Genomic DNA, 26846 nt, shown 5'->3' with positions numbered 1-26846 from the left:
TTCATTTTCATCTCGAGCAGGACGACCAGATTTCGGCAGATCTTTAACATGACCGAATTCTCTAAATTTAGCCTTTATTCTACTCACCATTTTTTGACATATCGGAGGACGATCAGGATGGATTTCATTGAATAATTGAGCAGCTTCTCTTTGAGTACGTGTTCTATTACCAAACTTGACAATATCTGTTTGGCGTACAACTGTCATACAGTTACTATAAAAATACACGGTCACCAGCCAACAATAAAAAAATACGAATGAATTGCTCTGTATAAAAATTCTCCGAGTTAAGGTAACTCGTAAGGTGAACTTCAATAATAATATTTGGTCGTCTTTTTTTCGATAAAGAGGAGGACACACATAGGCGATCGCGACTACGATCGCGATGGCGATGCAAATAGGGATCGCTGGTGTAAGTGAACAGACATATTGCGATTGCGATCCAGTTTATACCAAAAGTAAAAAATGTGTAGTTTAGAGGAAGAGGCACTCATTCTTGCTATATTATTAAAAGGGAGAAAATTGTACTAATGAAACAAGAAAGTAAGTACATAACCTTATCTTTTATTTGTTTTTTTTTGAAGTAGTGCATATTTTATAACCGTTTAAAATAGACGTCACACGCTAAATAATATAATTTAAATTATAGAAGAAAGAGAAGGGATATTTGGGTACATGATATAAATAAAAAGCGGAACGAAGAAGGAGAATTTCATAACCTATATCCTGAACTCCGTAAGGATGAAAATCGGTTCTATACGTATTTCAGAATGAATTTTAATAGTTTTGATGAAATACTAGATTTTATTAGAAAAGATATTACTAAAGATCAAACTACATTTAGGGAACCTATTGGACCAACAGAACGGCTAGCAGTTACATTAAGGTAATTTTTTAGTTTGTCAAATATGAACGCTGTGGGGGGGAGTTTGGCATGTTTGATACTTCCATGGAATTAAAAGAGGAACTATTGCTTGGTTGGTTTTGTCTTTGCATCCGGATTTCACTTAATTCTTGTTCCATTATTATTTTGGCAACTTTGTATTTGACCATTATCTGTCCTTCCGTCGACAACTTTTTTAGACCTGCTGCGTACCCTTGAAATGTTATATCAATTTCATCTGTAATGTTAGTTTTCTGATTTACAATGTGTCATCTAGGAATTTGGTAACTTTATCAACAGATGAAGCTTGTGGGTTGGATGTCGAGTCTTCCATTGATTTTCTCTTTTTTTCTTGATTTTGTATAAATAAATTTTTTGATATTTTTCGATGATTAGCTTCACTTCCTAGTATACTTTCACTTTGTAAATCTTCGTTTGTATCACTACGTTCTTCGCATTCTTCGCTTGCAAACTCATTAATTTCTGTTTCGTCAGTTACATTAGTATCAGTCTGAGCAAATTGTAAAAAAGGTCTGAAAACTTCCATCTGTTGCGCCCAAGGCCAGGTTTTGTGGCGGCAGATAGATTTAGCAGCTTGTCCAGTTTTTGTCTTTTCAGTGTGGAGATATTTTGAGTAACAATCTCTTAGGTTTTTCCAACGTTTTTTTAGATCGTTACCTAAATAAAAAAATGTGTTTTAATAATACCTACAGAAAAAAAAAGTTGCAGAAAACGGTGAATAGTTTATGATTACTGCGAAATCGTTGATGGTAATATGTGACACTTTTGTGGACGTCAATGCCCATTTTCAGGAGGAAAATACAACAGAATTATATTGTTTTCTACTAGCAACATTTATTTCTTAGCAAAAGAAACTTTATTACTTTGAATAGAACATGCTATTTTTTATATTCATTATTTTAAAATATTTTAATTTAAGATTTTTGGCGACAGGCGATTCATATAAAACAATTGGTCATAGTTTTCGGATGGGATTCTCAATAGTTGCTTCAATTGTTGAAGAAGTTTGTGAAGCAATTTGGAAGAGATTGCAACTAATTTATATGCCAGAGCCTACAGCAGAAATATGGGAAAGATCAATTTTGGGTTATAAAAATTTATGGCAATTTCCTTGTTTGGGTAGTATAGACGGGAAGCATATAACTATTAAGTGTCCACAAAACAGTGGATCAAATTAGTTTTCTTTTTTGAAAAAGTTTTCAATTGTTCTAATGGCGATTGTTAATCCTGAATACAAATTTATTACCATAGATGTAGGTGGATATGGTAAGAACAGTGACGGAGGTATATTTCAAGTATCGGCTATGGGTAGAAAATTTGCAAATGGCACTTTTAATGTACCACCGAATAGATCTATATCAGATGAAGATCATGATGAAATTCCGTGTGTTTTAATAGGCGATGAAGCTTTTACATTAAGTACTTATTTAATGAGACCATTTCCATACAGACAATCCCGATTTGATCGAAATAAAGAAACATTTAATTATCGCTTGTGTAGAGCACGTCGGGTTTTCGAAAATGCATTTGGCATATTGGCACACAAATGGAGACTGTTTTTTAGGCCATTAGGAGTTAAAGTAGATACAGCTAAAAAACTGGTGAAAGTAGCTTGATTGCAAAGTATTGCACAACCTTCTACGAGTTAAAAATGTTGATCAACAGTTTGCATACTTACAAGAGAATAATGATAGACCCCTAGTTTTATTTAACAGCTTGCCGGTTGATGGAAGAAGTGCAGTAAATTTGGCTTTTGACATACGTGAGAAATTTGTTACTTATTTTAGTACTTTATAATAATTTGATTAAACTTTTCATTACTTAACTAATTATATAATAAACAAAATACTTACCTGTGTGTTTTAATCCCATATTCTTTGCGGTTTCGTCCCATATTCTGTTCTTTATACGCACATTTTTGAAATCTGGATGGGATAAATCAAATAAAACGTGATACGTTTTTACATTTTAAATCAATAATTCCGTAAAATCAGTCATTTTATCTCACCTCAACTCAGTGCGACCTGCGATTAACGTAACCTGTTGCGTTTGATAGCGAATGTTCTTGTATCGCGTTGGACACTGCGTTCGGTCGCTGCACAAACGCGAACAGGTCGCAGCATATATGTGCTGATGTATTCGTTTACGTTTGCTAAATCGGATCGCTACCGCTATCGCCATCGCGATCGTGGTCGCGATCGCGTATGTGTGTTCTCCGCTTAACGGTCGACTTTAGGTATAGGGCATGATGCATGAAACATACGTAGAATTCCACGCGAAATTCAAAAATGAAATAAAAAAAAAGGTGCTTTCATTTGAAAAAATTAAGTTGATGGTCGTAATTTATTTTTGATTAATCCTGTATATACAAACTTCACGTACAAAAATGCGCAACTTGAAATAAAAATCGACGGATCCGAGCGTTTTTTTTGAATGAATTTTGAATGAATCCTGAACTTTGAATGAATTTAGACAAAACATTTAACTTTTGGGATGCACTGTATATATTTCATTTTAATATTACGTTTTACTTGGTTTTAAATAATTTTCTTCTGAATTTATTTTTTTCTACGCATTATATGCCAGTTCTAATTGAAAATATTCTTTGTAATTATCGTTGTATTTTTGAACTTGTAAAGTCATTTGTTCCAAATTAAATTTTGGTGCATGGTGACTCCATGCATAAGTCCAAATGAGATATTTACCTGTTCTATTTGACTAGGTCCACTAATCTGCAACAATCCATTATCATAATGAGCAACCAGTCCCTTATCGGTACCAAAAACTCTAATGTTTTCTGTAAGAGTTACCACACAATTGACCACCATACCGCTTGGTAATCTCACAACAGTTTCTAGTTTTGAATTTGGTTTTTCGGAGGCAAAGTGAGTCTGTAGAGCTAAAAATTATTTGGAAAAGTCGTAGCTTGTGCTGTAAAGCTTCTTATCTTACCAGCAAACCAATTATCTTTCTCCTTCGCACTAAGTGTCATTATAACTAAACACTTAGAAGGCCAGCAAGTAGTTTCTGGTGTTACTTCCAGTTTCATTATAAACGGTATGTCGCTGCTTGCCACAGGGATTCCTATTTCCGATTGTAAAGGCTCTAAGACTACCTGAAATGTAAAAACCATTAAATCGAATTAGAGGAAATTGTATTTGAAGTACCCTTCCATGGGATCCCTCAGGTTTTAAAGGGAATTGCTCTAAGGGTACCTGGTTGCCAGTTTCTTCTGGTTGCTCCATGTAGATGTCTAAGGAAGACTGTGTAAGACGAGCGTAGCGTTTCTGCCATGAGTTTGATTTAGTGCTGAAATAATTATAGATGCAAGGAATTTCAGTAATCAAAAAGGGTAATACATTATTAAAGAATAGAGGTATCGTAAATGAAATCAATTAGTTCATTTATTGTAATTTTCTACTTATTACTGATGAAATTATGTAAGTTCTTATTATATTATAAGTTGTGAGTACGATGTTAGGAGTTGTTTGCAGCAATGTTTGATAGATTTCTATGTTCAATTTTTTTAAATATGAAAATATCACTGTCACGTTTTTATTTATGACTTAAACGGGTTATTATACAGTATATGCACAAATTCACTCCCAAAGAGGGTAAAGTTTTTAATTTATGGGTTTAAGAAAATAATTGATTCTTCGTAAAAACTCCTGCTTGTGCTCAAACTACTGAAGAGCATATTTTATCAGATCTAGATACCGTGAATTTTTACGAACAATTAATTTTTTTCGTAAACCTATAAATAAAAGTTCTCTCTCTTTGGGAGTTCATCCGTAGTATAAATGGTGAAAGTGTAACTTAATGAAAGATCTGTGTGTTCTTCCATGATAAGGCAATTTTTCGAGATCACTATATAATAATCACATCCAAATTAATGCAAATTCAAAGCTTTGTTCCATGATCAACTCGTCGCTTATAATTTTTTTCATTAATGAATCTGGTTTCTTTTGGTAAGATCTCAACTGGATATAGTATTCTTTTTATCCATCAGAACTAAATGCATAAGTTAGTTCACAGTTAGTGTACAAAAGAAGAGCTATAAGTAAAAAATTATACTGTTGTAGTGATTTTTGCTTCGTCTTTTCTGACATTTCAGAATAAATTAAGTTTTTTTTTATAGAGCGAATCATATTATTTGAAAAGTCCATTAACCAGATCATTGCATTCATCTAGGAGTACACTGAATTTTGTTATATGATTTGTTAAAATTATTTAAAATGAATCTATGTTTGTTTACTAAAATTTACCATTTTCTACATCTAAATTACTATCATGTTAATAATTTACTATTATCTTCGATGGCCTTTGTGTATATTAATAAATAAATAGAATTAAGGTGTAATGAATTAGGAGTACTGTGAATTATTGTAAACGTCTAGTAAGATTTCAACTTTTGAAACAACGTGTTTATGCAGAAAATTGTTTTTATTGCATGCAATTTATTCATAGTTATTTTTTTGAAAACTATTATTTTGGCCAAAGATTACTCAATAAATGTAAAATTTAAAATTCAGGTATGTATTTGACACAAAAGATTGAAAATTCAAAAAAACATAATGCTTAGTCTCAAAAATAAAAATTGTGGCATTGAAGAACACAAAAAGTGTTTCAAAAAGTATAACTGGTCTTCTAAAGCAACACGGTTAAAAAATTAAAGTACAAATTTTTGTTTTCTGGTTTTTTCCGAAGTTATGATGCTAAGTAATTAGTAAGATGATATTGTTTTATAAAAATATTAAAAACTAGCCAAAAATTTAAGTTTTTAATTCCTGGTGAAAAAATAAAAATATACTTTGTTGGATATTTTCTTGAAAAATTGTAAAAATCAAATCAAAAGCTACTAGATATGTAAAAATTCGAAAACTTACTTCTTACAGGGTATGCAACTATAATTTTTAAGTTTTGCCAATCTGGTGCTAATTAGATCAGTGGACAAACTATATCATAGCTAAATAAATTACCTATATGAAGTTTCCTTGCCCTTTTAGAAAAAACAATTTTGGTATAAATTGCAAAAATAAAATATTTCTCCACAATTTTTTTTTCATTACCTATTCTACCCTTATTAGTTATGATGTATTTTGTTTTTACTTTGCATATTTCTTTTCTATAATAAACTTCCATCTTGAAATTAATTTGTGGAATAATTGTGGTGCTCTGCTTTAATTTCTTTATTATAAGAGTCAAATATTATATATTGTTATTTTTTTAGTGGGAATAAGATACATATTACCAAAACTCTTTTCAAAATTCTGAGGTACAAATTTTGGTTAAATATACTTTTTTAATTTTTTCATGTATACTTTCTCTGTCATTAAAAATTTAATTTTAAATATATATTTGTATCAAGAGACGTGGTGTCTTAAAGACTAATAGTTACTAAGTTGCTTAAATTTGGTCAACTATGATCTTATATACCTATACACCTCTTGAAAAATGACTATCATTGAAGATTAAACTTATCTGAAGCATACAAGTGTGCAGATACACTTTAACCAATGAATCCTTGGCCAATTTCAACAAGACAAAATATTTTTATGAACGTTGATCGGTCTGGTTTTTTGTCAATTATCAAAACATTTCGTTTTGAAATTCACCAAGGATTCGTTGGTTAAAGTTTGTCTACATACTTATTAAAACCTGACATAAATGATGAAGAAAAGATGTTTTATTTTAGTAGTTCCAATGTTTTACCTTTAAACTGTAACCATCAGGAATGTAACTTAGTATCAAATAAATGTGATATACATTGGAGTAACTTTTATTTAATGGTTGACTATTTAGGGTTAAGTTTTCCAATATTGTTTTTCTAGATTTTTGTATCTTATTAGTAGACCTTTGCATGAGATACCCATTTGGGTATTTGTAAAATGGATCTCAATAAATCAATATGAATAAATCGGGAACCTGTAACCGATTAAAATGTCTGATATCACAAAATCACATACTACTACCTACCATGGCACTTTAACCCAACCCTCGCACACCGCTTCTTGCATCTCGTTCTTCCCAGACACCTGAGCGCTGCTGCTTTCTGCCTTCTCCAGAGACTCCTTATAGTGTTCGGCCAATTCTTTTGGTAAACCGCAGACCTTTGGAAGCGATAAAGAGCAATTCACGTGGGCGGCAACTTTGCATTCTTTACACACGTGGTAGTTTCTACCGATTAAAATTTGGTTGCTGCACTGGGCGCATTTTTGGGTTGTTGTGTTCAGTTTGGAATCGAATCTGGAATAATGTGTAAGATATTTCATATTAAAAATACCACTTTTTTAGAAACTCTTTCAATTTTTTAGGTTTTCCTACAAGTTTTAAAGAGGTTTTTAATTGTATATTTTAGAATAATTAATTAGGCAAATTTAGGTCTTTTCAAGTTTTAAATTCTTTAATATTTGGCAATTCCATTTTAAAAAGTTGCCAGAACTTTAAATATTAATGATATTTGCCGAAAGGCCCTAATAAGAAATGTTAAAACTCAAAAAATTTAAAAATTATGGTTTAAAAAGATCGATATTCTAAAACTTTTAACGATTTTAATAGATTTCAACATCCGTGAATTTAATTAGAAGTTTCCGAACAAAAAATGATTAAATTCTAGGTTCTTGCAAAAGAAGTTCTTAAATACTGAAAACTGGTAAATACGATAATATTTTTAATTTATAATATACAGGGTGTCCGGAAAGTCAACGATAATACTGAAGGGGCTGATGGAGCAACTCATAAGCACCCAGAAACACATAAAATGACCTTAGTAAAAAATCGATGGTTTTCGAGATATTGGCACTTTAGTGGAAGTCACCAAAATCCTACTCTTGGATCAGATTTTCGATTGTCACGCCTTAAAAATAGATATTTTTTAGAATCTCTTTTTAGCTATGCAACACTGAATAGCCATTTTACTGATCAAAGACAAACATTAAACTAAACGGCCAAAAAATTTAATAAGAAATCTAGTTTAAAATAAAGTATTACTTATTTTTATTTTTTAAACTTTGAATTTGACCGCTCATACTGGACCGAAAAATTGTAAAGGCATTTAATTTAATTTTAAAATTACCCAATATGTTTTAAAAAAAGCTTTACTGTTATTGTGATAGAGTGAAAGATAAACCTAATCTACCTTATGAAAAAAATAAAACAAATTTATAATTATGTTATGTTTAAAAAATATTTTTATTTAACTTAAAAAAAATTTAAAAATTAAATAATATGTTCGAACTGTCTACCACCAACGCGAATGCAGGCGTAGCATCTTTTAATAAATGACCTATTGATCCATCTTGGATTCCTGGCAGCGTTAAGATCTTGGGCTGCATCATTTATTCGCTGCCGTAATTCAGCAATATTATTTATTGGTCTTGCATAAACCTTTTCTCTTATGCAACCCCAGTAAAAAAAAAAACGAGGGGGTTTAGGTCTGGAGACCTGGGAGGCCATAAAATTGGACCAAGTCGGCCGATCCTGTTGGAGTATGTTTGGTTTAAATACCGGTGAACTTCATGGGCATAATGTGCCGGGCAACCATCATTTTGGAACCACATTATTCGGCGACTGGCCAAAGGAACATCTTCTAAAAGAATCGGTAGATTGTTTCGACAAAAATCTAAATAAGCCTGCCAGTTCAAATTTTCTGGTAATTCGAATGGGCCAATTACACGTCCGCTCAAAATACCGTTCCACGAGTTTACTTTAAATCGGTACTGTGACCTTTCTTCTCGAATAAAGTGGGGATTTTCCAACGCATAAGTGTGCAAATTGTGCATGTTCATAAAGCCATACTTTTTGAATATACTCTCATCCGACCACAGTATAGTATTTAAAAAATTCGGATCCTCTTGATTTTTTTGCAACATTCTGCGGCAAGATTGTAGGCGTGGTTCGTAGTCCCGAGGCAGTAGGCTTTGCACTCGTTGAACATGATGAGGGTGATATTGAAATCGCCTAGTGATGTCGTTTACTACCGATTTCGGTATCCCTGTTCTTCTTCCGATTGCTCGTGCCGAAGTAGTCGGATCATTTTCAATTTCTTCTAAAACTTGATCAACATAATCAATACGAGGTCTTCCCTCTCGAACAGGAGCATGAGGCATTCTGCCTTCGGAATATGAGCGGTGAACATTAATAAATACACGATAGTCAGGATATCGGGCCAAATTCGGATATCTTTCTTGATAAATATTAGATGCTGCTAGAGCATTTCCTCTGCATTCACCATAAATGAGATGCATGTTTGCATATTCTTGGGCGGTATACGGCAAGCGTATAATAAATGATTAACCAATAAAACAAACAGCTCAAAGAACACAGTCCACAGGAAAATGAACTGAAAAACAAATCCAAAGCAAAAGGTAACAGAAACGTTAGGATACAAGCAAAAAAGTAGTTAGTTCATGGAATACTGTAAACAAACTAAATTCCAAAAATGTTTGTTGTTTATTGCTATTGTGATAAGAATTACCTTCGCTCTTGATTTTTTTAATTTTTAAGTTAAATAAAAACATTTTAAATATAACTTAAAAATTTGTTTAATTTTTTTACAATGATATCATAAGGTGAATTAGGGTTATTTTTTACTATAACACAATAATAGTAAACTGTTAAAAAAACATTTAGGTAATTTTAAAAAGTAGATTAAATGAGCAAAGTTTTTAAGGTATTAGCCAGGTTGCCGTACAATTTTTTTGGTCCAGTATGAGCGGTCAAATTCAAAGTTTAAAAAATAAAAATAAGTAATACTTTATTTTAGATTAGATTTCTTAATAAATTTTTTTGACGTTTAGTTTAATGTTTGTCTTTGATCAGTAAAATGGCTATTCAGTGTTGCATAGCTAAAAAGAGATTCTAAAAAATATTTATTTTTAAGGCGTGACAATCGAAAATCTGATCCAAGAGTAGGATTTTGGTGACTTGGAACTTAAAAATATGAAAACTTTAGCAAAATGAAAATAAAATTCTACTTGCAGATAACTAAAACTTCTCAAGTCTACAAAATATTTGAAACTGGAAACACAACAAACTTAAAAGCCTGGGGAATTCTAGAACTTAAGGATTAAAATTTTGACATTAATCTAATTTTATAAAAATTTGAAAACTTTCTTATATCACTGATATAAAAAAATCTACAACTTAAAAATCTTCCAGAGTCTCTAGAGTTTAAAAGTAAACGCAAATACTTACATTGAAAGTAGTACATTTTTTTCTTAAAAAACTTTCTATAAATTCCAAATTCAAGTTTGTCATCTTTACGTGGTAATAATAGTTGAAATAAAAGGCAACTTGTTAGTATTCTTTATTATTTTATACCAATATTAACTTTTCAATGTTAATTCTAGGCAGAGTGTAATGTATAAACATAGTTCAAAAAATCGTTCGTCGTCGATAATTGTTCCTCATTCCCTATCTATACAGGGTGATTTTCAATCTATGCGCATAAACTTGAGAAATGATAGCTGATGAGTAACAATGAGTAATAATGAAAAAAAAATTAGTAAAATATTTTTAGTTTTGGCGATATCCATATTTTTTTAAATAAAAAACGTGTATTTTTTAACGTGTTTAATTTAAAGCAATAATTGTTCGAAGTTGTTTTCATTATTTTCGATACAGACTTGAGCTCGTCGAATCTATGAAGACGTACATGCACGGGCCAAACCAGGCTGTAGGCGAATTGCGTCACTGGCAGCGTTTATGCGATGTCGTAGCTCTTGCTCAGTATCAACTTCGTTTACATACACCATTGTTTTCATATGACCCCACAAATAAAAGTCTAATGGATTAAGGTCAGGCGAGCGAGAGGGCCACCCAACTGGACTATCACGGCCTATCCATCGTCCGGGAAACACACGATCTAAATGTTGTCGCACTGGTCGTGAAAAATGTGGTGGAGCACCATCATGAAGAAACCACATGTTCTGCCTAACGTTGAGATTCACATTTTCAAGGAGCACTGGTAAATTGTTGCGCAAAAATTCTAAATACCGAGCACCAGTCAAACGATTTTCCAGAATAAAAGGTCCGATGAGCATCCCGTTCAGAATTCCAGCCCATACATTTACAGAAAAACGTTGTTGAAAGTATGTTCTCCGTGTAATATGCGGATTTTCCAAAGCCCAGTAATGAGTGTTATGAAAGTTGAAAATTCCATTGCGTAAAATTTGCCTCGTCCGTAACTAAAATGTTCATGGTAAAGTTTGGGCTTAACTGCTGGTGATGTAACAACCACTCACAAAAGTGTACTCGAAGCGGCAAATCTCTTGGAAGTAGGGCTTGTACCCTCTGCACATGAAACGGGTACAGCAACTCGTGCCTTAAAATTTGCCAGGTTGTTCTTCGATAACTTCTAAAATATCCTCCTCCAGATTTAGAATGTGCCTAGGTCTAATAGCTCCTCCATCTTGTCCAGGCCGCGGCCGCAAATTGCCAGTTTCTCTACCCCGCTGAATAACACGTAAGAAAGCCCCACGTCTCGGGTGATATCTTCGGGGAAATGTTTGGGCATACAAATCAGCTGCTGCCACTGCATTCTGATGCGTTTCTCCGTAAACCAAAACCATATCGACAAGTTCTTCGTTTTTAAAAATGTGCGCCATTACATTTGACGCTTTTATTTTGTTCGTGTGAAAATAACGATCGAAAACGATCACAGCTACCAGCAAACTAAGTACTGCTAAAGATTCCAAACAACAAATTCCAAACATTATGACTTGTTTACTATCAGTTATTAATAAACAAAATAAGTTCGTCTGATACACGTTCTGTTGACATTTGTTTAACTTTATTTCGGAAACCAAAAATATTTTACTACATTTTTTCTCATTATTGATTTTCATCTACCATTTCCCAAGTTTATGCGCATAGGTTGAAAATCACCCTGTATTGCAAGACCTCACCGCCTTTAGTGGTGAAACATATGTAACCTATTTTGAATCTAAATAACTTCGAGATTTTTGACCAAATTTGTAGTTCATCCATTTTATATCATATTTGTTCTTGATTCTAATGTGATATAAAATGATGAAGTATTGTTTGTTATTGTTTAGAATTTGTGTATGTGTTAAGTAACTCAAGTCTGAGGATGGCAAGAACACTTGCCGAAATGCATCACTCCTGAAATTAGAGGATTAGCATTTTATTTGTGGAGAAAAGCCTTCCCCTACTAACTTTTCAATATGATATAAAATGGTTGAATATTTTGAATTAGAATTTGGTTATTTATAAAATTAATCTAATTAAACGTCCAAGAAAATCAAATTCTACATTTTTTAAAATTAAATCTTTAAATATAGAATATTTTACTCTTAATTTGAAAATTAAGTATAGGAAAACGATATTGATTCACAAAACGTAAAAAATTCAAAAGTTACAAGACATTTGAAAAATTAAAAACCTTGTTCTTAAAATTTCGTGTTACGCCCAGAGAGAGCAAGCAAGAGGCATTAGATCTATGGTTGAAAAAAAATTGAAAAACGAACTTATATATTTAGAAGTCTATATTAAAATTAAAAATCATGTAAAATATCAAATTTATTATTATAATATTGAAATTCCACAGTCTCCCTCCACTTGTTTATTTTACATAACACTGGTTTAACATTCCCAAAATGTTTCGGACACTGCGATGTCCACCATCAGGGCATACAAAGATTAAAATTGGTACAAATTTACACTCACCAAAGTTTGAGTTTATGTCAATAAAAATCTTTTATTTATTTATATTCTATTATTGACAAAGTCCAAAAAGGATATTTTTTCACTATCAAAATCATGTTCTTCAAATGTCTTTCATTAGAAATAAAAAAATCAAATTTTTTAATGTTTTACCTGTGAGGTATATTATGGTGCATCCTCGTAAGCGAATTCTGTCTAAAATCTCCGTCTACCCCTTGTTTACGTGGGGATGTAGCGATTTGGTTCAAAGCGGCTTTGCTCCTAGGGGTGAGAATCTCCGATTTGGACTTCTCCATCTTCGGCCCGAATTTGTCCATCACGTTCGAATTAATCTCACACAAAGTGGCCGCTTTCAATTTGAATACTTCCTCCTTTAGCTTCCTATTGCTCTCTTTCTCTTTTACCAATTCGCTTTCGAGATCTTTGTAATTGAGAGCGAGAGAGATCGGAGGTTGGTTTTCTTTTTTCGAACTGCCGAATATTACCTCGGTGAATGTCTTTTTTTTGTGAGATTGCTCTTCGATCTAAAATGACAAGGGTTATTATTTATTTAAACTGATTATTTGTTTAATTACTTTAGATTGTAAGTAGTCTATCAGTTTTAAATGTTGCTTATCGCGGGCTTCTGCCTTTATTTCCCTCTCTTTATAATAGTTCATTTGTTCATGGAAAGACCGTTCTAGCTCTCGTATTTTCTGAATCAAAGCTGAAAAAGACAATTTTTAATAATAAAGTAATCTAAAGAAACTTCTCATATGCTCACATTCAACATTTATGTTTAAATCGTTCACCTGATGAGTCAACCTATACTTAGAATCTTTTAAATGTGCGATTTTCGTAATGTGATCTGATATTTCTTCTTTCAACATACGATTTTCTGCAGTCAACTTATCAATTTGCCTACTGTAGGCGTTGATGGTAACTTCTGCGCTACTCAACTTTTCTTCAGATGCCTAAAAATGCATAAGTGAATAAAAAAAACACAAAAAAAAACAATTAAATTTACCGTTAAATCGTCAGTTAACTCAGCAGAAAATCGTTTATACTCCACACACTGGGCCTTATAATCCGCCATTTCTTTTTCTAAACTTTCTATGTCTTCTTGTAGACGCTTGACTTTTTGTTCTGACATAGCCCTAAGCGATTTCTGCTCGTTGATATGCCTAAAAATATGTTATAAAAATGTACAGATATGCCCAAAAACATTAAAATTAGAAAAAAGAAAATAAACTGACCGCTTCGCTTCTTGAGTTTCCTTTCTGGCCTCGCATAAATCAGCAATCAGTTTTTCAGTGTTATTACTCAGCTCGGATTGTTTGTTTTTGCTCATTTCTACAAGTTTTTCGTATTCTGTTACTTGGCCTTCGAGAAGGGTGCAGGCTTCACGTAGGGCGTCTAAATTCTAATAAAATAAAAATAAGTTAAAATTAGCTTATTTTTAATAAGGATTTAAAAAGAAATCAATTACATTAGGATTAAGATCAACAACAAAATGAAAATTGCTGGATAGAACAAGAAGGATGTTTTAATACAAAATATGTATCCAATATTTGATTTTTGTGGCTTTGTTTTAATTTTAATAAAACAGAAAGCTTACCGTTTTAGAAGTGATCTGCAAAATGTAAATCTTGGAAGCGATCCTCTCTAATCCAAGAGAATGAATTTTTGGGAAGACTTCTTATTGATAATTAATTAATCAAGACATTTTAAAACTAACTAAACACTGTGTTCTGTATGTTTTGCTCTAAAGAGCGAAGTTGGAGAAAGACATAGCAACATCATATTTTTTAATAGTTTGAATTTCACTTGGGATATGGGATTTATATGTGGGATTTGTTTATTCTTTTAATTTAGCATGCATTGTCGATAGAAAATTAGGTCTTCTAAATAGTAAAGTATTTTTTTAAATGAATTATGTATCCAAAGCTTATTATATTTATTTATTATAAGGCTCCTCAACAATTATAAAGATGATAAAACACAGTCATGTTTCACAAAACATAGTTAATATTAGTTCATCAAATATGATACGTGTTTCGCCAAGAAACCAAGAAACACGTATCATATTTGGTTAAAAAGATTGAAATTTAAGGTTGAAAAGAAAAGAGAAACAACCTAATATATAAAGAAACTACAAGTTGCAGCTCACATATTAAAAGTTAATATAATGGCAAGGCCTTACAAATTACACAGATCTTATTTAGAATATAAAATCATATAGAAATTGCAATGTCCTTAAAGCTAAGCTAATAAATATTAAAACTAGAAGCAAAGAAATTAAAAATATTTCTACAAATCAAAATATATATTTAAATAGTTTTTTGAGTAGTGAACATAAAACAAAGGTAGGATATGAAAAAATTGACTAAAGAAATTAAGAAAAAACTTATAAAAATACTCATTTTAATAAATACTCATTTTCTGGAAAAAAACAATCTGATTTAAAAAAAATAAGGATTTTAGAGGATACAATATAAATAAAAACACATTTTGTAATTAATAGATTGAACCCTAAAACAATTAGATTTCTAGGTATCAACCTAGATCAAAAATTGATATCATAGTAAAACAATTATCTGCGTATTTGTTCGGGTTCTCTTTGTTTATTGTTAAAATGGGTTTATGGATTGTTGAATAACACCCACACTCCAAATGGGCAATCTATGCATTGCTGAGACTAAAAACCTTGAAATGCGACACTTTACTGTGCCCCTATATTCTCAAACAAAATACCTTAATAACTTTTTTAAAATATTTTAGTTTTGATGCAATTTTAATTAAGTATTAGTGTCACACTATCATAATTCATATATCAACACCCGTAATAGGGGAACTCTAAGGCCTCCCCAACATAACACCGAAATATTTCAACATTCTTATTCATACCATAAGCAGAATTTAATGTGAAACTAATAACCTTAGTTTCCTAAATTAATTTATATGGTGCATATACAAAAAAGTGAGTGGTTCTCTAGTTATAATGAATTTCTTCTTACTTTTAATATAGATATAGTTTTATATGCAGGTACTTGTGTAAAATCTGAACTTAAGTCTGTATTAATTTTTTAATTTACTATTATTATGATTACTCCTATTATTATTATTATTATTATTAGTTTAGTTATTTTATTCCCACTTAGTATTTGCAGCTTTAACCGCTGCTTTCTTATTAGAATTTGTACATAAACCATTGTAAGAACTATTGTTCTGCAGTAATATGTATACTATTTTATTCTATTAGGAGAAAAATATATGATTTACCTAGGAGTTATTTTCCACCACAACATCAGCACATTTTATAAACTAAGATAAGTTTTATCCCTGTATATTATAAATGTAATATATACCAATACCATAGATATCAGCATGAAACAAAATCATTATTATTGAGATCAGTTTAGATAGTTAAAAAAAATTTATGAGCCAGACAGTCATTGTGAGATTGTTAGGAAATATTAGGACTTCAAATGTAAATCATGTATAATGAATAAACGATCTGCTTAATTTTTTTAATGGAAGACAAACAACACTCAAAAAAACATTTAAAAGCCAAGTTATGACTCACTGAAAGTGCTCTTTCTGTTGGACCTGATTTTTAAACTTGATGAAATAGCCTGTAATAAATAAATTAATTTTTAAATTTCATATAATAATTGATAACTTTTAAAATAACAATTAAGCTGATCGAGTTAAGTTACATAAAACTGTTTTCCCTTTAACATGATTTTCAAAATCTCAGATAAAAAAAACGCCGCAGTTTTTTGAAATTTTTAAATGAAAACTAAAGAATATTTCAAAGAATATTCAAGTCATAAGCCAGCTTCAAGATGAAATACTTTAATGAAACACAGAGAATAAAATTCTAGTATAACAAAATTTGATCTTCAATTATTGATTGAAATTTGAGTAATCAATAGTGAAAGAATGGAACTATAACCATTATCATAAGTCACACATAATTAATTATTACAATTTAAATAAAATACGAGTAGGCTCAGATTTTGAAACTAAATAATACACGTTGAGGAAAACCGTCCCATCAGTGAGCTTCAGGTTAAAGCATCTTAATGATGTATAAAGCAATGGATACAAAAACAACGGAGCTCTAAGTACCAATTTAAAAGCAATAAGTCACTTACCAACTTCATATTGGATTTTTCGGCCCTCTCGTTTTGAATTACATCACTTAAATGAGCTTTCTCCTTCTGCAACTGCTCAACTAAAGACATCAATTTTGTTTTTTCGCTTTCTTCTCTTTGGCACCTAAAAGCAAAATATTACATTTCCACTTCAAATATATACCATAGGGTGAGCTTTTTTATTACAGGTATATCGGAAACTATGGCAGGACGATTAGAAATATATTGACTTAAAATAAAATGAATAGTAAGAAAGTATAGTTATTCATAAACAAAAGAATTTTCAATATCATGTTGCAATTTTCAACAAACTTTTGTTGGTTTTCTTATTATTGTACTTTTAAATTCAACTCAATTGAGCTGACCATCTCAGCAACGTGGAAAATCTCCGAATTCTTTTTGTAGCAACAGATGGAGTTTCAAACAACAATAAATGTATAATACTCGTGTAGCGCATATCAAAAGTGAAACATGATCAAAATTATTTTTCCATGATGACTTTTTGGTAAATTTAACATTTTAAAATTATTTATAGCACTCTATTTCAAAATTAAAAATACTTGTTTTTTAACGTTATGATTCAAAATTAGACAAAGGTGGATATCAGAGAAATGATTTGAGAGATCTCGAAAGTAGACTAACTAATAACAAATAATTTTTGAGGTATATGAATTCAAAACGAGGAAATGGTAACTATTATGATTTATAAGAATACTGAGTCGAGCGATTTATTGGAAATTTCAACCTTTTTCAACCGAGATTTCCATCGTCTCATCGATGTTTACTCAGGGTGAAAGTTCACAAGACTCCCTGGATATTTCTTGTAAAATGTCTGGGTATACTGTAGGTTTCTGTTACCGATGTCTTTAATGAGTTGAGTGAGTTAAAGCCGAGTCTTGCCCTGGCCTAGATGGCATCCCTGTGGTTTTCTTGCAGTTATGTACATGCTGCTTGTTGCCCAATTTTTATGTTATATTTTTAATACAGGGTGTCCAAGATAAGGATCCTAAGCATGGGGATCTCGGTACCTGTTGGAGATACAGCTTGGGTTAAATTAGGAAAAAGTTGTGCACTTTGAAGCGTATTTACATGCCGTTGAGAAACTTCAAAAATTTCCATGGCCTGCTGAGATATTTGGAAAAAACGGAAATTTGCCAATATCGATTTTATTTTTTCCTGGCTTTATTTTAAAAGATATCAAAATACTATTGACACTTTCTCATTGACACTTTTGATGTAGTACGTGATGGCGCTTTTAAATTTTATATCCGACGTTTCGTTTTCGAGAAGCCATCATCAACTTTATTTTTTTATATGGCGCGAAAAGACAGTACACCCTGTATCTGATTCCATTTTTTATTACAAATTCAATGATGTATCACATGTCACATTTTTTTTGTTGTGTAACCAGTAATAAAAAAAATGTAACCAGTAATAGAAAAATGTTTTATGATTTTTCTAACGATATCCAACAAATAATGAATACATTTTAAAAATAACGAAAAAAGCAAATAAATTAACGCATTTTATAAATTTAATTTAAAACAGGTGTCCAAACAGGTTTCCGTTATTTTCTAGACATAAGTATGATCTTCTTACAGTAGCAGTTAAAACATCATGCAATATTTCTGGCGTAATACTTTGAAAAGCGGCCGTCACACATTCTCGTAACTCCTGCTCAGTTCCAAAAGAATGTTGATAGACTCGGTTTTTTATAAATCCCCAAAGGAAGAAGTCCAAAGGGGTTAAATCCGGGGATCGCGCTGGCCAAGACACTTCACTGGAGGTTCCAATCCACTTTTCAGAAAAACGCTGCGAAAGGTACTGTCGAACTTGCCCAGAATTATGTGTAGGAGCCCCGTCTTGTTGAAACCAACAGCTATTGACTTGTGCCAGAGGTAAATCATCTAAGCAGTCTTCTAAATCATTTTGCAATAAATTAAGATATCGTTCTGCTGTTAATGAATAATGGTAAATAAATGGACCTAGTATTTTGGTTCCTAAAATTCCACACCACATATTAAACCCAAAACGTTGTTGATGTCTAGATATTTTCTTAACACGCGGATTTTGTTGGACCCAGTAATGACTATTGCGGCGGTTAAAGATACCATTATTAGTGATCATACTTTCGTCGGACCATATTATTTTTGATGGAAAATTAAAATCCTCTTCACAGGCACGTGTATACCACTCACAAAAATACCGACGTCGTTCGAAATCCCCAGGTTTAAGTCCTTGGCAAATTCTAAATTTGTAGGGGTGATATCTGTTTTTACGTAAAATAAACTGAACTGTAGATTTGGCCACTCCTAATTTTTTTTCAATTTGCCTGGTTGATATCTCGGGGTTTTCAATAACTGCTTGTAAAACATTATTTTTAGTTTCTTCAAGAGATTCCTTTTTTCGAGATAAAACAGGCTTTTTAAACGAACCATATTCTTTTAAATTTCGAGCCAACTCTAAGAAAATGGATTTACATGGTTGCTTTCTATCTGGAAATTTATTAAGATACATTGCTGCTGTATTTACAGTATTTTTGTAGCACAAAATGTAGCACGACAGCATGTCAAACTTCTCTTCATGACTATAATGACCACCAGGATTTGAAGATAATAACACAATTTTAGCAATAATAACGACAACAGTAAATAATAATAACAATAATTACTCAACAAACAACACCTCGACAATCACGGTAACAACAACGGCAATTAATATTTAATAAAAAATATGTGACAGGGTAAAAGGTATTTACGTCAAAGTGTCAAAGCATTTGTTTCCAAAGCCTACTTAATAATATGTTTAAAAAAAAAGAAAAATTGTATTTTTCCTTTTACTAACAAAAAAAATGTGACATGTGATACATCGTTGAATTTGTAATAAAAAATGGAATCAGATACAGGGTGTACTTTCTTTTCGCGCCATATAAAAAAATAAAGTTGATGGTGGTTTCTCGGAAACGAAACGTCGGATATAAAATTTAAAAGCGCCATCACGTACTACTTCAAAAGTGTCAATGAGAAAGTGTCAATAGTTTTTTGATATCTTTTAAAATAAAGCCAGGAAAAAATAAAATCGATATTGGCAAATTTCCGTTTTTTCCAAATATCTCAGCAGGCCATGGAAATTTTTGAAGTTTCTCAACGACATGTAAATACGCTTCAAAGTGCACAACTTTTTCCTAATTTAACCGAAGCTGTACCTCCAACAGGTATCGAGATCCCCATGCTTAGGATTCTTATCTTGGACACCCTGTATATCATTAAATAGGGCCATTTTTCCACTATTTCATAAAAAACCTAGGTTTCACCAATTTTCAAAAATTCAAATAGGTCAAACGTTGAAACCCCTATCAAAGACATCATTGCTCTGGAAATTGTTTGAGCCATTGATTGTTACTGTATGCATGGCTTCCTGAGGGTTCGATCCGCCATTACCAACAGGCTTTAGTGATAAATAACCGACTGATTCAATTTATAGTGATTTCTCCAAAGCCTGTGACAAGGTTGACCTTGACTTCCTTATCAGAAAACTTTCGACGGACTGAATTTCTGATGGAGTGGTTTAGTGACTTCCTTAAGGGTCGAACAAGTAGTTGCAATTAAAAACTTCGTCTCTTTAGAAGCTCTGAATACATCAGGTGTTCCTCAGGGTGGGCATATCTGTGCATTCCTTTATAATTGTTTCTTTCGCATCATTTCTGATTTTTGCAAATAATGTAAAAATGTGGATCATAAAGTCACCTTCAGATAGTTGTTGCAAAATGATCTTAATGACTTTTTGCTGTGGTGCAATAAAAATAAACTAATTAATTCTGAATACCAATAAATATAAAGTAATATCGTTCAGTACTAAGGAAAAGCCATTTACCTTCCGTTATCAATTGGGTGATTTTGAACTTGAATGTCAGTGTCGTTGTAAAGATTTAGTTTGATTCTAAATTTACTTTTTCTCAGCATATTGATTACATGTTCAATAGAGCAACGCGATTTTTTATTTAAGTTTTCTGAACCTTGCAAAAATATTTTTTTATTAAATGATGCTGTCTGTTGATGAACTCTGTCCTAGTTAGGTCAGTTTTAGAATATGCATCCTGCATTTGGCAGCTATCCATAAGGACGTAATAGAACTGTTCAACGAAAATTTTTGAGAAGGATTGATCTTAAGCTGAATAGTCCTAAATAATTAATTAATTCATTTATTACCAAAAAGATAAAACTAAAACAGAAAATTTAATTTTTGTCAAAGAGTGTATGTCCCAAATTTAGATCTCACAGTGTATTAAAAAAATTAAGTTTCTGGTTTTGAACGTATAGGTACCATCGTGCCGAAAAGAAACTGGGACATTAAAATTTAGGTAGGGAATTGTCTCCTAGTCTATTATAGTAAATCGCATTCTTTGGGTATGGTATTCAGATTTACGCATTATGAATTTTTGGAGTCCTAATAATTACATATTTAAATAATAATATTGATACAAAACATTTTTATTTTTCGATATTTATTTTTATTTGGAACACATTTTATAAATAAAACAAAACTAAGTAATATCTTTTTTGTTAATATGAAATAAAAAATTATTAATACTTAGTAAGCGCACCGTCGTTTTCAATTACAGCTTGCAAACGTCGCGGCATATTAAAATTAAGTTTCTGGTATATTCTTCGGTTATTTGGTCCCATGCGTCATCTATCTTTAAGCGTAATTCATCCTGATTTCTAGGCCTAAAGTTATCTTTATACATATATTTTGTCATTTTACCCCAAACGTTTTCAATTGGGTTGATATCAGGGCTTTTCAAGGGCCACGGTAAAACTTGAATTCGTCTTTCGTCTAGATAGTTTTGAACTATACGGACTGTATGTATAGGAGCATTATCATGTTGGAAGATAAAATCTTGCCCATAGACTACACCAACCGATCGCATCATAACATTGTTCAGGATATTGCAATATCATAAGGCATTAATCCTTTCCTGCACTATTTGACAAACGCCTGGTCCTCTAAAACTAATCCAGGCCCAAACGTTTATACTAAAACGTCCATTTGATTAGTCTTTGATTAGTCATGTCTGGTATTAGAAGGCCTGTAAACGCAGATTTTGCCATTATTGCACGATTGAAAGGTTTTTTCATCCGAAAATATTACCGTTACCCATATGTTATTTTGGTGTGCATATTGATAGGCAAATTTTAATCTTCTCTGTTTGTTTGCTTCAGTCAAAAATATTGTATTTGTTGCACAGCAACTTTTAATTTCCGAATTTCTTATCCTACTACGAGCTGTATTAGCAGAACCAGGAAAATGCGTGTCTTCTTTCGCCTTTATTGCTGTTTCAAATAATATTCATGTTTTGGATTGTTTCTCAGAAAGCCAACTAACTCTCTATCTTGAATGTCGTTTGAAATTTTTGCTCGACCAGAATCTGGATTTCTTACAATAGCTCAATATTCTGCGATTTTTGCCTTAGCTAAGGAAACGGTATTTTTACTAATGCCCAATTCTTCTGCGATTCTTCTTATAGGAACTCCATCCATCAGACGAGTGTATATTATCGCTTTTTGTTGAGGAGGCATTTTGAAAGAACGATTTTGTTGACGCGGCTGTCACAAAATTAAATTAATAAAGACCAAGAGATTTAGGAGATTTTGCTGTCCCAGTATTTTTTCGGCACGATAGTACATACATCTTCCTTATCTACTAATCCTTAACTTATCAAAAGAACATTGAATCATAAAAATTAAATAAATAAACGCTCGGAAGAATAAAAACATTTGTTTCTTGGCTTATTGTTGATTCTAGTTTGCCCACAATAACATTATATTTTTTTTTAACGATTTTACCTGCATGTAATTTTAACTGTGTCGTGGTTTTTGTTTTGTTGTTTTAATTTTTGTACACGTAAAAAACATTTATTTCATCACTTTTAAACTTATGTTCTTTCAAAACCAGAAGGAAATATCTAGATGATGTAATTTTTTATAAAATCATTAATAAAATGTTTCACGAATGCGAAATTACTCTGATAAAAAATAACCTAAAAATAATTCACCTATTTTATGATTCAAATAATTGTGTTAACTGAAATAGAAGTGAAGTATAGCGGGTTAAGGACAGAAATCAAACCTCAAGATTTGAAATTAGCCGACGTTTCGACGTTTATTTACGTCTTTTTCAAGGCTGAAAAAGATACAATTGGTACAAAATGGTGAAAGCAATAGTTATTAATACAATAGTTAAGAAACCATCCAAACAAAAACAAAGCATAAAAGTTAAAATTAAGACGACTTACCAAATTTACATTAGAGGTTTACATAACAATTAAAAAGTAATAACGTCTCCATCAAACATACACCACAGATACAATTGTTATACATTAAAATACGCAGCACAACCATTAAGTAAAACCAAAAAAAAAAAAAAAAACACACAAATAAAACAATGAAAATTAAAGGTTTTTTAAGAAATAACAATTACCCCACAACATTGGTAAATAGAGTTATCAATAATTTGAAACTTTTAACAGATACACAGCTGGTAAGGAATAAAGAAACAAAATATTTCAGATTTCCACATGTAAAATCACTTTCAGAACAAATCCAACGACATATCCGGGAAAAAAATTACAATTTTAAACTGCCTTTTTACAACATAAACTCAAGCAGTGTATTGTTTTCCCAATTAAAAGATCGTACTCCCCTTGAGTTAAGCTCAGGTGTGGTATACCGTATACCTTGTCGTAATTGTGAACAGTGTTATATAGGTATCACTAGGCGGCATTTAAAGAACAGACTATATCAGCATCAATATGATTGTAGAGTCATAAATATGAACAAAAAAGATAAGACCGCTTTAGCACAACATCACTTTTCCACATAGATTTTTTCATAGTTGATAGAGAGAGGCACTCTTAAACACAATATCAGTGAAATGATACACATCCAATTGCATAATTCTGTTAATCACCGAACCGATACTCAGGGCTTAAGTACACAATATAATCACATTTTAAAGCTGTATAAATCCAAACTGTAAAGTACTTAACTTTTCAACGAGCCCAGGTAATATTAAACCTATTTTACAGACATAAAAAGAATGTGTATCATTTCTGCTTTATAACAACAAATTCTGCGTACAGTTACTACTAAACACTGACTTAGAAGGTGCTAATATTTACTATAATTACTACACGTACTACTTATTTATTGTGAATCAATCTTTGATATAAGCCAATTTTATTTTATTTATACTGTGTGTTTTTTTTTTTTTTTTGTTTTACTTAATGGTTGTGCTGCGTATTTTAATGTATAACAATTGTATCTGTGGTGTATGTATGATGAAGACGTTATTACTTTTTAATTGTTATGTAAACCTCTAATGTAAATTTGGTAAGTCGTCTTAATTTTAACTTTTATGTATTAAAAAATTATTGTATTAATAACTATTGCTTTCACCATTTTCTACCAATTGTATCTTTTTCAGCCTTGAAAAAGACGTAAATAAACGTCGAAACCTCGGCTAATTTCAAATCTTGAGGTTTGATTTCCGTCCTTAACCCGCTATACTTCACTTCTACATCTATTGGAGAGACGTTAATTTTTGTACCATTGAATTATTGTTATATAATAAACTTAGTGTTTGTTTCGGGTTTGCTTTAACTCTGTGATTTGATCTGGGTATTTGCTTTCTCTTTAACTCACTTGTGGATTTATTTTGATGGCTTTAGTGTTGTTGTTTTATCAAATATTTCAAAAGATTTTTTATAAAGACTTTTAAGTCCATCATCTTGCTATGAGCAAAATTTTATGTTGTTACTAATTACTGTTTTTTATTATTCATTTTATCAAGTTAAATAAAATGAATCTCTATATGATATTCACGTACATATAGAGTTTATAGAATAGGTGTTATAAATGCTATTGGCGTTAATATAATTTTGAATTTATAATCATGGTTTTCAGAATATATAGGCGGAGGCAATTTCCTGTTCAACCCGTCATGGCGCAGAAATAGTTAAATATGCTAAAGAATGCACGTGTACATCGACATACCTAAATTCATTCGTTTGACTTAAAATGCAAAGAGGATTCCCTTTGCCCTAGGCGACCCACTATATATACATATTTGCACTTTTACCTACCTTGATGTTAGAGACGAAACTTCATTTTGCAACGTACTAATACGATCTTCTAAGTTCCTTATCGTCGCTTCTTTGGCGTTTAAGAACCCTTTCAGCTCTTTTACTACCACCTTTTCATCTCCCATTCTGTTTTTCTCGTTTTGTAATTGCTCCTAAAAAATTAAAATAAGCACGATAGAATTACTAAAAGATCAGGAACTTACTTGTAAGCTTTTTATTGTCTCTTTGGACTTCACAAGTTCCATAGAGAGATTATCATTTATCCCTGACAATTCTAGTAAAGCCGTTTCGTGGGATGTCTTGTTGCCGGTTAGAGCTTTTTCGGAAGCCGCTAGAGATTCTTGAAGTTGTTTAATTTCAACCTGCAATCTCTATTAAGTAAAATTATTTAATTTATTTTACGTGGATTTACCTTTGCCTCCTTTAGCTCCCTTTCTAAAATTCTTTTATCAATTTTACAGTCGGAGAGTTCTTTTTGCATCTTATAGAACTGAAGCTGCTTTTCTCGCAATTCTTGGGTACTGGACTCATTATTTTCCGCTTCTTTCAGCCTAATTACAAAACTCGATATATATGATTCAGATTAGACAGTAAGTAAATAATTACCTCTTTTTCAATGAGTCACACTGCTCCTTCTCTTGCTCAAGTTGTTTTTCTAAAATGCCCACTTGCGTTTGCGCTTTATTAAGTTTTTCTTTAAGCTCGTCACTGTTTAGTTTTTGCTCGTCCATTTTCTTTCGCTCCCCTTCTAAAATTACTGTTTTATTCTGTAAATCTTTAATCGTTTTTTGACTGTCCTCGAACAAGTTTCTCAGTTTTTTTATTTCCGCTTCATACTGGTCTATCCTCTCCAAATCCTTTTCCAGCTCGTTTACTTTACCACTCAGTTCCCCAATAAGGCCCTCGTTCTCGTGAAGTTTCGTTTTTAAAACTTCATGCTCCATTCGGCATTTTTTCAATTTTTCCTTGTTGCTTTTCAATTCGGCCTCCCGATTACGTAATTCGTCTTGTAAAGTGCCAATTTGGTTTTGCAAATCAGTCTTATGACACAGTTCCTCATTTAGTTGACTAAAATGATTTTTTTTTAATTGGTTATTTGAGTGTTATGTCACAAATGTATACCTTTGTAGTTCGGAGATTTTATTTTGTCTGTCCGAAGAGACTTTTTCTAGTAGATTTTCGAGGCCGATAACGCTGCGTCTGCTTAAGTTTTTTTCGGTTTCCAACGATTGCCTGGAGATAATTAAAATAATTGAAAATTTTAATAGGCTTAGATAAATTAATCAAAACATTTTAATGTTTAAGTAAGGACATTTCATCTAGAGAATTAATTTATTTATAAAATTGTTTTAAGATTTTCGAAGTCTGAAAGACAGCCGCAAGCTCATCGCTGTAATAGAGAACGTGAATAGATATTTATAATTACGTGCTCAGATATACAGTATGTCCCACTTAAGGGTTAGCCACCCCTCTAAAATTTTTGTTTCTTGACCAATTTTCAAAAACTTTTTTTTGTTGGATAGATAGTCAAAAATGGCACTTATGAGCCAAGTTCGACATTTAGAGAAAGCAGGTCATGGCCTACTGTATTCAAGTTTGAAGTGCGAAAAATCGAGAAGTAGTATTAGCGATATTTATTTTTGAAAAATGGTACTGGATTATTGTTCAGGACCACTTAAAACATAAGTGTACCAAATTTGGTTATGATAGTATATAGGGTGTTGAAATAAATTGGAGTCAAATTTTTAAAAGGCGCAATAACATTCTTAATCAAATACGAATATTTTTAAAATTTTTGGCTAATTGGCATGCGCCAACACCAAAGATAATAATACTACTAGTATTTTATCTTTGCTAACACTCAAATTTAAAAATGAATGCCACAAAACTAAATATTAGTTCCTTCAATATGTCCTCCATTAATTCTTATACATTTTTCTATGCTATGTCTTCTGTTGTTTACTACCACCCTTCT

The 26846-nt window shown here is 31.7% G+C and overlaps 1 protein-coding gene across 1 annotated transcript in view; it reads right to left on the bottom strand.

Moving 5' to 3' along the window:
• LOC126750481 (citron Rho-interacting kinase-like) overlaps positions 1-26846 on the bottom strand; it is a 51787-nt gene that overhangs the window by 8574 nt on the left and 16367 nt on the right. Inside the window, exons 7-21 of the mRNA XM_050460115.1 lie at positions 25994-26104; positions 25478-25939; positions 25284-25422; positions 25075-25233; positions 24872-25023; positions 16729-16852; positions 13825-13991; positions 13596-13752; positions 13353-13542; positions 13165-13295; positions 12743-13113; positions 6881-7150; positions 4072-4213; positions 3857-4019; positions 3610-3803 (exon numbers count right to left, since the gene is read on the bottom strand). Of these exons, the coding sequence (XP_050316072.1) occupies positions 3610-3803; positions 3857-4019; positions 4072-4213; positions 6881-7150; positions 12743-13113; positions 13165-13295; positions 13353-13542; positions 13596-13752; positions 13825-13991; positions 16729-16852; positions 24872-25023; positions 25075-25233; positions 25284-25422; positions 25478-25939; positions 25994-26104 (2932 nt within the window). The remainder of the gene's footprint in view (positions 1-3609; positions 3804-3856; positions 4020-4071; positions 4214-6880; positions 7151-12742; positions 13114-13164; positions 13296-13352; positions 13543-13595; positions 13753-13824; positions 13992-16728; positions 16853-24871; positions 25024-25074; positions 25234-25283; positions 25423-25477; positions 25940-25993; positions 26105-26846) is intronic.

Source organism: Anthonomus grandis, chromosome 2, assembly GCF_022605725.1.
Source record: "Anthonomus grandis grandis chromosome 2, icAntGran1.3, whole genome shotgun sequence".
NCBI classification, from domain to species: domain Eukaryota; kingdom Metazoa; phylum Arthropoda; class Insecta; order Coleoptera; family Curculionidae; genus Anthonomus; species Anthonomus grandis.
This window is presented reverse-complemented; position numbering and strand designations above follow the sequence as displayed.